Below are 16,999 nucleotides of genomic sequence, written 5' to 3' on the forward strand. Positions count from 1 at the left end.
TTTCGTCTAAGGTATGAGAAGACATTTCTTGTACATTCTGAGAAGATCCAGGTTCAATACTTGTTCTTCTTCTTTTGCGCACATAGACTCGTCATTTATTTTCCCCTTCTGGAATAGGGACACCTTCTCGAACCATTGCCTCTTCCTTCATTTCATCCCTAATCAGCAACCATTCTCCTGACACATTCTTTTTAATCAATCCCATTTTAGACAATGTGACATCCCCCAACAAATTATTTGCAGAAAATGTTATCTTATTGGCTTCATTTGAAGGGGTGATCTCAAAACCCAACTTCTTAGATATTGGCGTAACAACCATCCCCTAATAAATGTCACCTTTTTCTGCTTTAATCTCTCCCAACTTCTTAATTAATAACTTTTCTGAATTTACTTGCTTCCTTGTTATTGTTGTTTCCATCAACAATAAATCCTTCACTGTCACATTTCCATTTGTCTCTTTGCTGCCATTAAATGTGAATGTTAGAAATCTGTAAAAGACTCTCATGGCAGGATTCTTTAACTTTGTAGATTTACACCTATGTGGATGATAAACCCTATTCCAGAAACATCCGTCCAAACTCATTTGGAATCCCACGTTTTGGATACGTTATCCAAACCTTCAAAATCAATCCCTATCCAATTTGCTAAGTCCTGTGGCCTCACTACACAATTCTGATTCTTTAATCTAAAAAACATTTTATACAACGGTAAATCATCAGTACTTGTCTCCACAACTTCCAAACTACTAAAAAACTCATAAATCAAATGCTTATATCCGTCATATCTAATACTCACCAACTGGTCCCATTTCAAATTACGGATCCAACCTTTAATCTCATCTCCTAAACCCAAACTAGTTATAAATCCTAAATTCAAACTTCTTCCAAGACAAATATCTCTTTTCGCCATCTCTATGTATTGTTTTTTATGTTGCGTGTCTCAAAATTGGACCCCAGATGACGATGTGCCTCCACCCGGAGTGGTTGTGTTTTTTGCTCTCACCATTTTCTGCTTTCTTCTAAAACCAGCAACTTCCTAGAAAAAAACATATCCATAAGTAATTCATGTTATATGACAAAACATATATGACATTAGACCACCAGATTGTACCCTTTTAAACCAATAATACATTCAAGATATGTGGTTCAACCAATCCAACTTAGGCATCACTTGAATGAACTAGAAAGTAGAAAGACATTTTATCATTGTCTCTAATGCACATAATTTTCTCCTAAAACTAACAAATAAATCAAGCACAACACACATCTATCCTACAATAAAATAGGAAAAAGCAAAATTACTAGCAAAGTCCAAAGGCCAAAAAGCTTCCTCACAATTATCACAACCATAATCTTAAGCATAAACTTTAAAGCACATACAGCATAACCATGTATCCCACTTTAATAGCATACTAATAAAATCAATCACATTGCAGACAATCGAAAGAGAAATTAATCAATATGACAACATATTTTCTCCCCAGTTCTTCCCATACTAATCTTTTTAAAATGACAAGTCAAGCAAAAATGAACCGAGAAAGAAATATTTCTATTGCACCATGCTCGTATAGCCTGAAAAATAAGTATATAACAGACTCTGAATTTTGGTCATACATTTTGTTCAAAAAATATATATTCAAAAATTAAATCTGAGTAAAAAAGAAAAAAAAAAAAAAAAGCAATAAGAAGCAACCCAACAAGAAAAGCAATAAGAAGCAAATAAATAAGTAAAAAAACAATTACATACAATAGACTGGTGGGATTGGTTAAAGTAGAGAATGGTAAAAACGACATCACTTTTGGTTTAGTAAAAGGCCAAATGACCCCTTAAGCAAAACTGATTTACTTTTCAACTATCTCAACTGGACTGCCAATTGTGCAGTCTTTGAATCTTTCTCTTAACCTGCATTGAACTTGCACATTAAACTTGCAGCTCAAATCAGCTTCTCAAATCAGGCATTATAAAATCTGCATTAAACTTGCACCTTCAATCAACTCCTCAAATCAACTTCAAAATTGCACATTAAGCTTGCTGCTTAAATCAATTCCTCAAATCAACCTCAAAATTGCACATTAATCTTGCAGCTTAAATCAACCTCAAAATTGCAAATTAAACTTTCAACTCAAATAAACTCCTCAAATCAGGCATTATAAAATATGCATTAAACCTGCAGTTCAAATCAACTCCTACTCAACTTATTAAACCTGCAACTCAACTCAATCCACTTCAAATTTGAACATTAAACTTTCAGCAAAAATGCTTTATAATCCTGCATTAACCTGTAGTTCAAATCAACTTCAACTCATTCATTAAACCTGCAGTAAATCTGCAGCTCATCAACCAATATTTAGAAGCACCAAATATGTAGCTCATCTCAAACCTGCAACAGCTTAAACTAATCTCCAACTTACTCAATCAGTTAGGAACAACAACAACCAAAAAAAAAAAAAAAACCGATGTTTTGCATTACAGTGTCTACTGACAAAAACAGATGTTTAAGCCTGAATTGGTAATTCAAGCTCCCAACTCTGATTGTTTATAACACTTGACAGTATTTTGTAGGCTTAATTTAATTGTATCGTAAGCTTTTTCCAAGCCAACCAACAAAGAATGTAAGCTTTTTCCAAGCCAAAAACACTCAAAACAGAACACTTCTATTTATCAATCACACAAACCAGTCCCACCAAATTAATTGGATTTCTCTTTATCAACTCAACTCCATTCAACATAAATGTAGAATCCAACACATTCATCCAACATAAAAAAAAAAAAAAATTGAAATACGAAAGTGTCTAATTACCAATGGCAGATGAGGAAGACAAAGAACAAGAGCGTAGATGAGGAAGACGAAGAACAAGAGCGCAGATGAGATGAGGAAGACGATGAACCAGAGCGTAAATGGAAACGAAGAAGAAGACCGCAGCTGTGTTGTTTTAATTTTAAAACCTTCCCCCAATTTTTTATAACCTAATACGTTTTTTAATTACAATACTGACGCCCGTCCAAAACTAAAGGACGGTCGTCCATTACTTACGGACGACCGTCCTTACATAATGGACGGGCGTCCATTACTTACAGACAGCCGTCCATACATAATGGACGGGTGTCCATTCCTTACAGACGCCCGTCCACAATTTATGGACGGGTATCCAAAGATTTTATTAAATTTTTAAAACCAAAATATGGACAGGCGTCCATTCCTTACGGACGCCCGTCCACACGTTAGGGACGCCCATCCACAATTTATGGACGGGCATCCCAAGTTTTTTTAAAAATTTTATATTTACATTATGGACGGGCATCCCTTATTTGTGGGAGCCCGTCCCAAATTAGGGGACGGTCGTCCATAACTGATGAACGGCTATCCCTAAATGTTTTTTAATTTTTAAAAATGATTGTTTATGAACGGGCTTCCATTAACATATGAACGCCCGTCCAATATTTATGGACGGCCATCCATAACCTATGAACGACCGTCCCTAATTTTTTTTATATTTTTTATTCCATTTACTGATGGACGGGCGTCCTTTAAATGGGGACGCCTGTCCGTAGTAAATGGACCCCCGTCCATATAATATGGACAGAAGTCCATGTAAGTGAACGACCGTCCATATTTGATAAACGGCCGTTCACTAGAAAAAAAATTAATAACATGAAATGTGTTGAATGGTGTGAGTCATTGGACACATAGGCCGGTACAAGATTTCGGTGTAAAAACCCTGGTGTCTGTAGCATTGTTGATACCCTAACCCCCATCTTTTACGGACTGTTATGTTATTTTATTTAAGTTTGAAGGAAATAGCATTTTTACTATTCACCTGAATTCAATCGATCTAACATTCAAAATTTGTTAACAAAGTTGAGAAATTTTGTTTAACTTTTTTGGAGGTTAAATTTATGAAATTATTAATAAATTTGAAGGTTGAATTGAAAACATTTCCGAAATCAGCGAGTGCTTACTAGAGTCACTACAAAGAAGATCAAACACTAAAACTAGTAGGTGGTCACTATAAAAAGAAAGAGTTAATGGCATGTTCCCACCCCAAAAATGGTCCATTGACAAATTCATACCCACCCACTTTTTAAATACCCTTTTAGTACCCTTAGCAGAAATTCTATTAACAATTTCCATTAAAAATAGACATTTTTATTGTGAAGATGCAAATGCCCTTGATGTTTGACTGAAAATATTTCTAGCCAATCGCCGGCTACCGCCAGATTTGTGTTCACATGACTAGTTGAGGCAAATTGTCGAACAATTGGTAAGCATTGTGTAGGGGGCAAATGAGGTGATTCCGATGATCGGGAAAATGGCCAGGGGGTTTGTACAATCAATCCACAACACAAACAAACAAACTCCAAATCAAACCAAAATCCAGTCAAATCGAAGCTAAAACAACTAAGAAAAACAACCCAAATGTGACGGCAGGCGATGCTATCGTAGACGTCGATCAGCGAGTTACCAGGAGGTGGGATTATAGGGGTTTTGAAGAGGAGGCACAAGTGATGCTAGGAGTGGTGGTGAGGGTAGTTTTGGCTGTTAGAATCGGCCAGAATTTGGCTAAGAAATCTGAAGCCCTAACATAATGGCAACTGGCGATCAGTGGGAGGATATAGGCGGGAACCTTGGGGGTTTTGGTCAATGGAGGGTGGGGATGTTGGTGGTGGAGTCGGGGAAGGCCAATGACGACGGCAACGACCAAATCGGGCCTGAGTTGGTCAATAGAGGGTGGGGAATCAATGCAGAGCACACCTTCATTGCCCCATTTCCCATATTACAATTTGAAATTTTGATTTTATGTGCAAAATGTCAACTGACCATTTTACCTTTACTTACAAATGTCTTATGACCATACTACCCTTTATCACAATGAAAATTGTTAATAGATTTCTACTCTGACAGTAAAAAGGTATTTTAAAAGTGGGAGGGTATGAATTTGGTAATAGACCATTTTTTTTGTGGGAACATGTCGTTAACTCTAAAGAAACCCTTTTTTTTTTTTTTTTTTATAAATTACGCTTGATTTCATTGTGGAAGTCCATTATCGGGGAAGCATTAATAAGTCTACCAACCAAATTTTATTCTCAACTTAATAATAGTAAGCAAGTTGAATATGACAACAATTATTATTATTAGTATTATTATTATTTATCTTTTAGTGTGAATCTATGCTAACAAATTGTTTACTATCACCAATTAATGAGTTTTGTATATACCTTAAATTAAAAGTGAGAGTCCATTGTTGCTACTTGCTACTAAGGGTTTGAGGATTAGGGTTTGGGGTATTGGATTTAATTTTTTATTAATTTATTTTATAAATTAAAAATGGGTTGTATTTATTTATTTTATTGGGAATTAGGGTAAATAGTAAATACAGTGTCAATGATAAAATCAAGTAATTATGAGAAATGATAGGTTTGAGCTATTACCAAAACTAGAAGGGATTAATTATTGTTAGAGAGTTTAGAATCACCATACTTATAATTCTATAGAATACACATTTTTGGTGTCTATTGATTAGGACTTGGATTGTGGTAGTCCATATTTATGTAAAAATTGCTAAAATTAAGTAATTAGTTAATTATGTAATTAATTATCAAGGTTTGGATGCTGGTATTAGAAAGAAAAGTATAATGTATTAATTAATTAAAAAAAATATATGGTTTCAATTAAATAGGAAGACTTAACCCGGGAACCCGAAAGGAAAGATTTCTCTCTCCATATCCAATCCAAATCACTCAATTGCCTTTTACAAAATCAAAATGGCAACAAATCTCAAAGCCTTAAATTCACAAGGTCAAAATCTAAATACCTTTTACCTTGTTTTCTTTATTATTGTTCTCAAATTCTAAATCTACATAATTTGAATTAATTATTTTATGACTATTTTTAATATTTTCACAAAACACAATACTGTACAAAATTTATACATGATAAAATCCACCAATAAATAACCCATGTGACCAACTATACTTGTTTATTTTAGCAATAATGCTAAATGTACAAACAAATCTTACAAAGATTTGTGTACAAATTGATGTGGCAGAAAATGAATGGAAGAGTGAATATGATGAGTTTGACTTTTTGTATCCACTCTTCTATTCATTTTCTATACATCAGTTTGTACATAAATCTTTGTAAGAGTTGTTTGTACATATAACATTACTCTTATTTTAGTGCATCAACAATATCCTACAAAAATCCTTCTTGAAAATATAAGAAGGGCAAAAAGCCTTGGTGTTGGTGGTTGAAACTTTTCAACTACTTTCTCTTTCTGGACCTTTTTATTCTCTTCTTTTTCTTCATCATCTTCATCTTGATTTGTAGGTTCATAGTGGGCATATTTAAATTAACGGATTTTGACCCACACACCGTAACTGCCATATTTTCCTTTCATCCCTAAGATTTAGGGTTTGTTCACTTCTCCCAACACTATGGTATATAATATAAACATTTTAATCCTGACATTAATATTGTTGGTAGGGATGGGCATTTTCTCCGCCTCTGTTAGGGACTTGCCTCGGCACGCCTTAGACAGGGCAAAGATTCCCTGAATCAATTGGGGGTCGAGACGGGCCTTGGCCCAATAACATTCCCAGGACTCAAGGACGAAGGTAGTCTTGTCTCTAGTTGGAATATATATATATATATATATATAACTGTGGATGATTATTGATAAGATTGCATACAAAAGAACAAATATTTAATTTTTTCAAAGAAATGATATTATGTTATTGTGATTAAATTTATACATTTATATAATTACCTAATATATATGTAAATATTAATATATATGTTATACATATATATTATTACCAAATATAAATGTTAATGTTAATATATATTATATTATTGATACATAATATCATAATAACATATATATAATTACCTAATATATATATATTAACATATATGCTATATATATTATTGCAAATAAAAAATTTGGGTTAAAAAATAAATAGAGTAAAAGTAAAACCATAATCATACAAATCTTTTCATTGTTAATAAAGAGTAAAATCGCCAAATTCCCTATGATTGGGCTCAGAGATTCCCCAACATCCGCATCTTCGGGACGAGCTAGGCTCGGCGACAGAGGTCCCTTCCTTGACTCGGCCGTGACCATCCCTTTGTTGGTCAACTTTTTTGACATCGTAAAGAGTTCTCAAGTTTAAATTACATCAATATGTTAGATTTATTGTTGGTATTAAAACAGTGGGTTAACAACACAAACGTCAGTCATCTAATATGGCAACAATGGACATACCTTAAACTTTAAGGATGAAAGGGAAATAATCCCCATGGTAACCCCACTTCAAAAATCTACATCTATGCTCTGCCCCTGTCCCAATTACTTGTTCCCACGCATCACTTAAACACCAACCACAGGGTTCAGTCCACTTTTCAACCACACCCGTTGGATGACATAATCATCTAACGGCTGGGTTCAAAAGACAAATCACACCTATCTCATGTCAACCCTCGATTATAAAACTAGGACCATATAGAACTGGGTTTGATAGAGTGTGTTCGTAACTGTTAGCTGTAGTTCATGTGTTGTAGTTTATTTTTATTTTTTTTCTTTTAGATGAAGGCACACAGCTCAAAACATTTCCGTTAATTTTCGCGGGAAGTATGAGCACACTTAAAGCGTGAGATTGTGGAGCCTTGTTTTGATTAGGTGAAGAATTGAAACCGGCTGTATTTATCGGGCAGTGGTAGAAATTTTTGTTCTTTAAATGGAACGGTGAACGAAACGAAGAAAAAGAGAATAAAATTACAGAAATGACGGCTATAAATTTGTTTGGAAAAGGGCATGGGATATTGAATCTGGATTTGAATAGGCAGCCAGATGGGTGTGACAGTGAACTAGGGTTTCAATTTGGGGATAATTTTTTGGAGAAACAAACGGAAATAGACCAGTCAGTTTACAGTGAAATAAGAACAACGGAGAACAACCCAGATGGTTCCCTGAGAAAAAGAAGGAGGTACTCCAGTGGAGAGAAGGGCAAGGCTAAAGTTGATGACTGTGTGCCGTTAATAGTCATTGAAGATTCTGAAGATAATCTCAGTCTTGAATTGGGTCAAAACCCAGTTGGAAAAGAAAGTGAGAAGATAAATTCAAACAATATTTGGCCACAAATTGAGGTTGAATCATCGTTAAAGAATATGGGGCCTGTGGTGGAGCATAATTTCTTTGAAGCTGAAGCTTCAGATTCTGAGAGTGAGCAAGAAAATGTTAAAGCGGTAGAATTTTTGTTGGATTTGAGAGAGGAGGTGAGAAAAAGAGAAGAAAGAGAAAAGTATCATGAGATTGCAAGATACCATGCGCCAAGGCTTGCGCGTTCTATTCCTGATGAAGAATTCTACAGGAGAAAGTACCATCCGGAAGAAACGAACGTGGTGGTAAAGGAAGCTGAAGATGAATTTCAAGATTTGGATAGTCCTTTTTGTGTAGCAATGATAATGATCAAGAAGAGGAATCCAAGTTCAAGTGGCCAAAAGAAGTCGCCAGATGGAGGCTTGAAGTGGGTGCCTTCAAAGGTTAGTGGAAGTGGTGTTGTGAAGCGAGGTGTTCCTCCATTGTTGGAACATAGTTTGAATGTTCTTGCGAAGAATTCTGAGGCAATGGTGTCACTTGAGCATGTTCCAGATTTCTTGAGGCATAAGCTTAGTAGGATGATTTGTGATAAAGGGAAAATGGATGCTTCCTTTGTTGAGCTTCTTGCCAGGGGATCTCCCACTGAGATACGTGTGAAAAACTGTGCACAGTTGGAAGAAGATGATTTAACCAAAATCTTGGGTTCTTGTAACACTCAACACGTGACTGTAAGTTAATCTTTACTTAATGCTTTCAGCTTTATCAAGAATTTATTATCTTGCTTTTATGTCCTGAATCACTAGCTTTTTTGATGTAAAAGTTTGAATTATTAATTTTTCATGGTAGAAGATTAATGTATCTTGTCAAATATTCATGCGAGGCAAAATAAGCTCTGTGTCCATATTCATCAAGGTGCATGCTTCAATAAACTTGGCCTTGGTTTGCGAAACTTTAAAAGCAAGAAGAATGGTCGTGCAATTATTGTTCACAATTCTTTTGAAATTTGCCACTTGGATTTCAGTTTTAGTTTTACAATAACTTCTGCTAGAAGTAGAAAAAACAAAATCTATAAGTGCTTATCAATGATACTCCAAAATAAGTTTCATAATTTTATCATGTCAATTGAAAAATAGAATAAAAGTATAATATTTCATCAAGTTAAGAATTGAAGGGATGGTCAATGAATACATTTACTGACTTTGAATAATATAAACTGAATTGAGCACCATCATTATCCATCATTATCCTTATCATTTGCTAAGAGATATGCTTTTGAGCACTTGGTGGCTAATATTTTTTTGCTTCAAATATTAGCTCTTCTTAAGTTCTTTCATTATAAATTTGGTAAGACTTAGATGTCAATTAATTTTGATGTTCCCTGGTTCCGGAGGCAGGTATTACAACTTGACCTGAGTGGACAGTCTCTGCCTGATAATGTATTGCGCAACAACTTAGCCAGGTCATCCTGTAGCCTTCCTGCCTTGGCTACCGTATCTCTGAGGGGTGCTCTCCGTTTGACAGATATTGGGCTAACTGCACTTGTTGAATCCGCCCCTGCACTGCAGTCTGTAAATCTAAGCCATTGCTCCCTTCTCACATCTTCTGGCATCGCTGCTCTGGTTAGCTGTCTTGAATATACTTTGAGAGAGCTGTATATAGATCACTGTCAAGACATTGATGCAACGGTTATGCTACCTGCTTTAAAGAAACTGAAATATCTTGAAGTGTTGTCGGTGGCAAGTATTGAGTCTGTCTGCGATGATTTTGTCATTGAGATAGTCAAAGCATGTGGCACAAATATGAAAGAGCTTGTTTTCGCTGAATGTGTGTGAGTCCTTCTTACTTAACTATGCACATTGCAACATTGAATTATATATGTGTATTTATCTTTTTCTGATCAAGGTATTTTGTCTACATGCAGGGAATTGACTGATATAGCTTTTAAAGCTGTGGGGAAAAATTGTTCAAGATTATGTGCCCTTGATCTTTCCAACTTACATAAGCTGACAAATTCAACATTGCAATATCTTGCTGATGGTTGCCAATCAATTCGCAGCCTTAAACTTTACCGTAACAGTTTCAGGTTTCTTTTCAATTATATCTATTCTCGGTTTACATCCACATTAGCATAGTTAATTGACTATGATATCATGATTCATTTCTATCCTAATTGGTCAATTATTACATACTAGTCAACTATATGGTAGATAGCATTTAAAAGCACAGAGCTTTCTCTGACGGTAGCAGTATCTGTCTTTTTGTACGTGTATGGAATAGACTTGTTTGTCAGTTGGCTAAGGCAAGGAGAATTGTTCAGGTGGATTACAAAATATGTAAAGCTTATCTTGTGACAGTTTGAAAATTCTAGAAATATGCCAGGGACCTTTAAGCACCTCTTTGGTAGTTGCATTAAAATAAAAACCATCTTCCTTCTTTATCTTTTGTGTTTCTAAGTATTATGTTCATTTGTATCTGTACAATGGAACATCATGCTTAAAAGCTTTTCAATTGAATGCAGTAACTATTCAGGAAGTCATGTTTTTTGTTTGGCTGTTTCTTGTAGAACCCCTAGCAAGGTGTGCCTGAAAAGTAAATTTTTACTGAAAAGGACTTGAATAGATGTGTTTAAATTACGGCCATGGCTTTTATGTTCTAGAATGTAAAACACCATCGTGTAGCTGACATGAAACAATAACTAGGCACTGTTGATTTAATACAATTATTTTACTTTCAACTATTACTCCTTAAGTTACAACGTCCTCTGCCTGCCTGGTTAGAACTTAGAACTTGAAGTATATCATATTGGCTTACTGCAAACTCATTTGATTCCTTGGAAATTTTGTTGCTGTCAGGATTACTCAATCTATTTTCTACCTTAATACAAGAAATTATTGGAATTTGTAATTATTGCAGTGATGAAGCCATTGCAGCCTTCTTGGAAGTCACCGGAGATTCACTTAGTGAACTTTCACTGAATCATATCAAGGAGGTGAGAGACATCAACATACCTTATCTGATCTTGTTTTGGCTTTCTTTTATTCCATTCTGAACCACAGAAACCAATTATCTTGCTGAACAAAGTGAATTCACAAAAGAGGGGCCTGTCCTACTTCTAATTTTATATCTAATGAGCTACTTATAACAGGTTGGTCTGAACACTGCCTTGTCACTTGGCAAATGTTCAAGAAATTTGCAGAGTTTGGACCTGTCCTGGTGCCGCAGATTAAGGAATGAGGCACTTGGATTTATTGTTGACAGCTGCTCGTCATTAAGGCTGCTTAAACTCTTTGGATGTACACAGGTATGAAAGTCCAGGGTCATTTAGCTTGGTCTACAAAAGCAGAATTGTTGTTTATAAATTTGTTTCTTTCATCATTAGCTTGATGCTTAGAAATGTTTTGAGTATCCAGTCGAAATACTTAAATAAGGAAAAGTTGAGAGGGAACTTTTGAAGTATGGTCCAAAAAAAATTTCTTTTTGTTTTTTTTTTTTCTTGCTTGGATCCCATTTAAGGAATCACGGAAATTTTCTCCACATTTATATATATGAGTCCAGCATTTATGGAGACTGTTATTTAGGTATGTTGATTTGTAGAGAAGTATCAGATTTCATGAGATTATAATTTTATGTGGTTTTTAGTGATGGTGATTACTGTATGTGTAACACACCTTATGAAATTTGCTTCATGTGTAACACTGCAGTAGTTAGAATGCATGTTTTCGGTTTCTCATCCATTTGACTAAGGAAACTCAAAAATATTATTACTTGAATGGCATTGATCTATGAATGACATGTCATGGAACCAACTGCTAAGTGACCAAATTGTTAATGTGTCTGTCTAGTTCAAAGTTCAGGGCACAGGAGTGTGAGTAGCTTGCATAGCTTGCAAACTAATTGTGAGATTTAAATAACTTGCAGGAAAACACACTGCACACATCTTATAATTTAAAACAATCTCTTTAATTTAACTGTTCAGTTTGCATACTTCATCCTATGATCTTCAAGTCTACGTTTGGTTGTTTAGAATTTATCTCAGGGTATATGGTTTATTCTATGACTTCATATGGTATATGAAATCATGATTGTTGCTGTTCAATTTGTGCATATCATCATCATAACATTTAATATTCAGGATGCTCATATCTCAGTATATCCCTCTTAACCTAAAATGATTTAATTGCCATACATACCAGTTGGAATTGGTTACCCATCTGATTGTCTATTTTTGGATGTTTCGTGGTTCTTTTTGCAGATTACAGATTTGTTTTTGAATGGACATTCAAACTCAAAGGTGCAGATCATTGGATTGGGATTAAAACCATTATTAGAACATCTGGATGACCTTGAACCGCAGAAGGGTCCACTGCGCTACTCCCCATCGACTTCTTTATAAGTTGATTAATGAAATTCAAATCACTCAGATTCTTGATCATTTCTGTTTGGAACCTGCCACCCCAAGTCCCAACTGTACAGGAAAAAAGCCCTTCATACATTTTTCATTAACCAATGTCAATTTTTTTTGACACATACAACATTGAAATGGAAAATTACCATCATATTTTGTTCATCAATTTAAATTCTTCAATTTTGAAGATATAGCTTCCCAATTCTCAAATTCAATCAAACCCCATGCCCACCTAATTCTTTTCAAGATACCTGTACCTCTTTCATGGTATCCCATAGAAGCATGATGCATTATTAGATAGGACGGATGGAATATTCTCAAATTTGCTGATGCCTGATGAGATGATTGTGGTGACAATGTCGGATGTTGTACTGAAGTTAGTATCACAAAGTGAGTAAAATGATGAACCATGAGGGCTGCCTTGTTAGCATCTATCAATATATTTGTTCAGTGTTCATTGTCCAAGAGACTTGGATCAGCATAATAATGATCAACCCTATTTATGGGACGCGACTTGTTAAAATTAAACAGAGGAAGGAGAAGAAATGTCTTTCTTTTTCTTTCTGTAACTTATTATGGAGAAGAAAATTTGAAGTGGAAGTATGCCGTAGAAAGTTTTATTCAATTTTGTTTCCTTACTAAATTTAAAAAATTATCAGAAAGAAACCATTGATTCCTGGCCAACAATTCTAGTTGAAAACTCTTCTTCCCAACTGCGGCAAACGTTTTGAGTGGTTGCAATTTCTTTGCAGGACTAGAGTTCAATGTACCATAGAATTGCTTGGAATTTTGTTTAGTGTCTCAAATTAAGTTTTGCTTAGAATTTTGCTAGTGTCTCAAATTAAGTTTTGCTTAGAATTTTGTTCAGTGTCTCAATTCTCAAATTAAGTTTGGAAGATTACTTCTTGTTATTAAAAAGAGTAGCTCAATACATAAACATTGAGCCAGCTGACTGATTCAGAAATGGTTTCTTTATGTAAGTAACTATCTTGTTAAAGAACACACAGAGCACAGTACACTGCAGGAAAAACAAAAACTAGAGTCTAAAAATAAGTATCTGGCAGTTCAAAGTGAAATAAAAGGAATAAAAAGAGATGGAAAGCAAGAAATTTACATCAATTTCATAACAAAAATACCTATCTCTAAGCTCTGAAAGTACTGAAAATTTCAAAACACAAAATTGCAGCCAGGCCTTTTAGTTCATCATAGAAGCTTTACACTTTAAAACCAAAGCAAGAACCAAAAGAATGATGATGATACCACCAGAAGAACCCCCAACTCTGTGTATCCAGTAAGGATCAAACCTGGAAAAGCTCTGGTCCAAGTAAAGGGACAAGGCTATGGCCAAGATGAGCAGCAGGAGCAAAAGAGGCAACCAGGAATCAAGATTGATGGTTTGATCTTCGAGTTCCAAGTCACTGGTGGGTCTGCGGTTGATATAGAGAGGTGAAAAGACAGCTAGAAGTGTCAAGCTAATAGCCACCAACCTTTCACATGAAGACGACCTGCTACTCCTGTTCATGCATGCAGCTGTTGGCTCCATTCAGGATCAGGAAACAACTATCAGGAGAAAAGAAAAGAAACCACCCTTTATTGCTGTTTAATATTGTAGTTTTAACTGTGTTCTGTTAGAAAATGCAAAGTGGGAACCAAGTTTAATTACAAATGTCTCACCCTCAGAATCTCCGACGGTTGATTTTAATGTTATCTATCTATCCCTTAGCTAAAACCCAGAATTCATTTTAGAGAGGTTTACGATGATTTTTGCAAATTCATGAAGACTAATAAATTTTGAAACCAATAAGAAATATTCAATCTTGTGATCAAATATTATTTCCAGGCACGTGCGCGGGGTGAATAGTTAAAGAGATAAGATTAACCCTCTTTTGTTGATCATTGATTTTGAATATGCTTTATAAATAGTAGTTGATATGATCTTTGCTTTTCAGAGAATGTCACGATCCAACCACTATGAAGGAGAGTTGGAAACAGGGCACTCTCTTTTTAGCCCATTATTTCTGGGAATCCTTCCAGATTTTGTGCTGCAGAAAATTTGGGTTGGCTGCTTCTTCATGAAGCTGAAGCTTTTACTTTTGTATTGGATGGATGAGAATAATGTAGAATCCTCCATTAACTAAAATATTAATATGATGCTGACTCCATAATTGTTTAAAAATCTGATGCTTTCTGCATCCCGTGAATTCTCAAAATTCTTATATGTTATCATCATGCTCACATAATTCTAAATTACCTTGGCAGAACATATACCTAAAGTTCCCTACTTTTTCCACATGTAATGGCTAATAAATTAAAATTAACACCAAATTCAAATGGAAAAGAACAGTGTCTAAATCAAAGTGAACATCAGCACAAGAGGATTAGCATGGTGGCAAAACTTGCTTCAAGTATAATTCACTTCTAAAACTTCAGTTTCTAATCTAAAATGACATTAATCCAAAAAAACCAGCCTAATTTAAATTCCTATATCCAATCCTCAACACATATATGAAACATTCTAATTTTAAGATGGAGCAGAAACATAATCAACCATCCTACATTAGTTTATGGTAACAACAAATATATTAAAATTTCACATTTTTTCATGATTCAAAACTTCCATTCATATATTTCCAAATCAGATAGTAAGAAGATACAAACATCACATAACAACAACTACCATGTGGCAAAGAATTTCTACAATTTTTTCAGCCGGTGGAGTTGGAGAAAACCGGTTCTCAAAAATTATGAGAATCTTCGGCAATTAGTCTGACAGCCTAATTGACATTGTTGGAGCTCCTTTCACGGTTGCCATGTAGCCTTCTGATCCATTTCAGCTGTGATGTAGTGAGATGAGTAAAACTTGGAGCAGATGAAGGACTCACCGGAGTGGATCCTGATGCAGGAAGCTCACAAGGAAGTGCAGCAGCAGTGCTAGTANTTCATGATTCAAAACTTCCATTCATATATTTCCAAATCAGATAGTAAGAAGATACAAACATCACATAACAACAACTACCATGTGGCAAAGAATTTCTACAATTTTTTCAGCCGGTGGAGTTGGAGAAAACCGGTTGTCAAAAATTATGAGAATCTTCGGCAATTAGTCTGACAGCCTAATTGACATTGTTGGAGCTCCTTTCACGGTTGCCATGTAGCCTTCTGATCCATTTCAGCTGTGATGTAGTGAGATGAGTAAAACTTGGAGCAGATGAAGGACTCACCGGAGTGGATCCTGATGCAGGAAGCTCACAAGGAAGTGCAGCAGCAGTGCTAGTAAACGCATTTAGAACCAAGAATGCTAGAATGGGAGAGAGATCCAAGGTCCCTCCTAATGGTGGAATGATTCCACGAAATATGTTCAAGTACGGGTCACACAAGGTGCTGAAGCAAAAACATATTCTCCAAATATTATAAATAGATCAAAATGAAACTAAACTGGGAACCACAATAAACAAATTATAAAATACTGAGAAATTCCTAAAGTTATCCGGAGTTAAATAAATATAGATGTCAAGTATATTACAAGTTCATCGCAAGTGATTTTTATTTATTTTAAAGTTACACGTAAAAAGGCTTAAAGATATTGAGATAATTACGTTAATAAATTAGCAAAAGAGATTCGTAATGCTATGTCAAATCTAAGTTATGACCATATTCCAAAATAAGAGTTTAAGTTGAGAATGGAAGAAAATGTACCTGAGAGGACTAACGATGGCAGGAGGAGAGTTAGGGAACCAGGTCAAAACAAGGCGAACAACCAACAGGGTGTTGTATAGGTTGAGGAAATTCAGGATTCCATTAGCCACCACAACACCCGCCACCGAATCACCCGGTAATACGGCTGCAAATTTGTGATTTGACAGAAAATTCACCTTCACGCAGTTCCTGGAACGGACCTGAAGTGAATTTCAACAAATTAAAAAAACAATATAAACCCCAACTTCACAACGCATGATTGAGTAAACTAATTGTTGTACCTGATGGCAGAAACTGTGAAGTTGGGAAGGGAAAGAGTGAAATTTCTGAAGAAGTGGATTTTGCGAGGCTAAAGATTGAATAAATGCGGAAAACTTATCGGCGGAAGATATGATTGAAGTGTGAAGGTGAGTAATGATATTTGAAGAAGGTAGAGGAAGCAGATTTTTAGGCAAGGAGGGTCTGAAAAATGGGTGGGCGAATGGTGTCTGTGAAAAAGCTGAAGAGAGAATAATACAGTTAGGCACTGAATTAAAATTTACTCCACATTTCGGGTTCTCGGCTGACAACTCATTCAGAGCCATTTTTTTTTATGTAAAAAGCTCAACACTAAGGGGGAAGAGAAACTGAAGAAGATAACGTATTTGCGAATCGCGATAGGGGTAGACTGGACAGATTTTTCTACGTGGCACTCATAAAACGCCTCGTTTTGAATACCGTATGAAAATATCCTGTTGTTCTTAATTAATTTTCCCAGTAATAAAATTAAAAAATAAAATAAACCATCGTCACCCTAAAA

The 16,999-nt window shown here is 35.3% G+C and overlaps 3 protein-coding genes across 3 annotated transcripts; 1 reads left to right on the forward strand and 2 right to left on the reverse strand.

The window, feature by feature from the left end:
• Positions 1-7,532: 7,532 nt before the first annotated feature.
• LOC116135874 lies at positions 7,533-13,240 on the forward strand. The gene is made up of 6 exons (XM_031421584.1): positions 7,533-8,827; positions 9,494-9,927; positions 10,021-10,182; positions 11,013-11,088; positions 11,245-11,400; positions 12,352-13,240. Exons 1-6 carry the CDS (start codon positions 7,784-7,786, stop codon positions 12,490-12,492), a joined length of 2,013 nt encoding a protein of 670 aa, XP_031277444.1. The 5' UTR covers positions 7,533-7,783; the 3' UTR covers positions 12,493-13,240.
• Positions 13,241-13,529: 289 nt separating this feature from the next.
• On the reverse strand, positions 13,530-14,273 carry LOC116136934. The gene is made up of 2 exons (XM_031422616.1): positions 14,179-14,273; positions 13,530-14,064 (listed from the first exon to the last, which is right to left on the reverse strand). Exon 2 carries the CDS (start codon positions 14,045-14,047, stop codon positions 13,700-13,702), a length of 348 nt encoding a protein of 115 aa, XP_031278476.1. The 5' UTR covers positions 14,048-14,064; positions 14,179-14,273; the 3' UTR covers positions 13,530-13,699.
• Positions 14,274-15,446: 1,173 nt separating this feature from the next.
• On the reverse strand, positions 15,447-16,925 carry LOC116136109 (ylmG homolog protein 2, chloroplastic). The gene is made up of 3 exons (XM_031421826.1): positions 16,482-16,925; positions 16,201-16,400; positions 15,447-15,885 (listed from the first exon to the last, which is right to left on the reverse strand). Exons 1-3 carry the CDS (start codon positions 16,782-16,784, stop codon positions 15,618-15,620), a joined length of 771 nt encoding a protein of 256 aa, XP_031277686.1. The 5' UTR covers positions 16,785-16,925; the 3' UTR covers positions 15,447-15,617.
• Between the last annotated feature and the right edge of the window lie 74 nt (positions 16,926-16,999).

Source organism: Pistacia vera, unplaced genomic scaffold, assembly GCF_008641045.1.
Source record: "Pistacia vera cultivar Batoury unplaced genomic scaffold, PisVer_v2 Contig109, whole genome shotgun sequence".
NCBI lineage: Eukaryota > Viridiplantae > Streptophyta > Magnoliopsida > Sapindales > Anacardiaceae > Pistacia > Pistacia vera.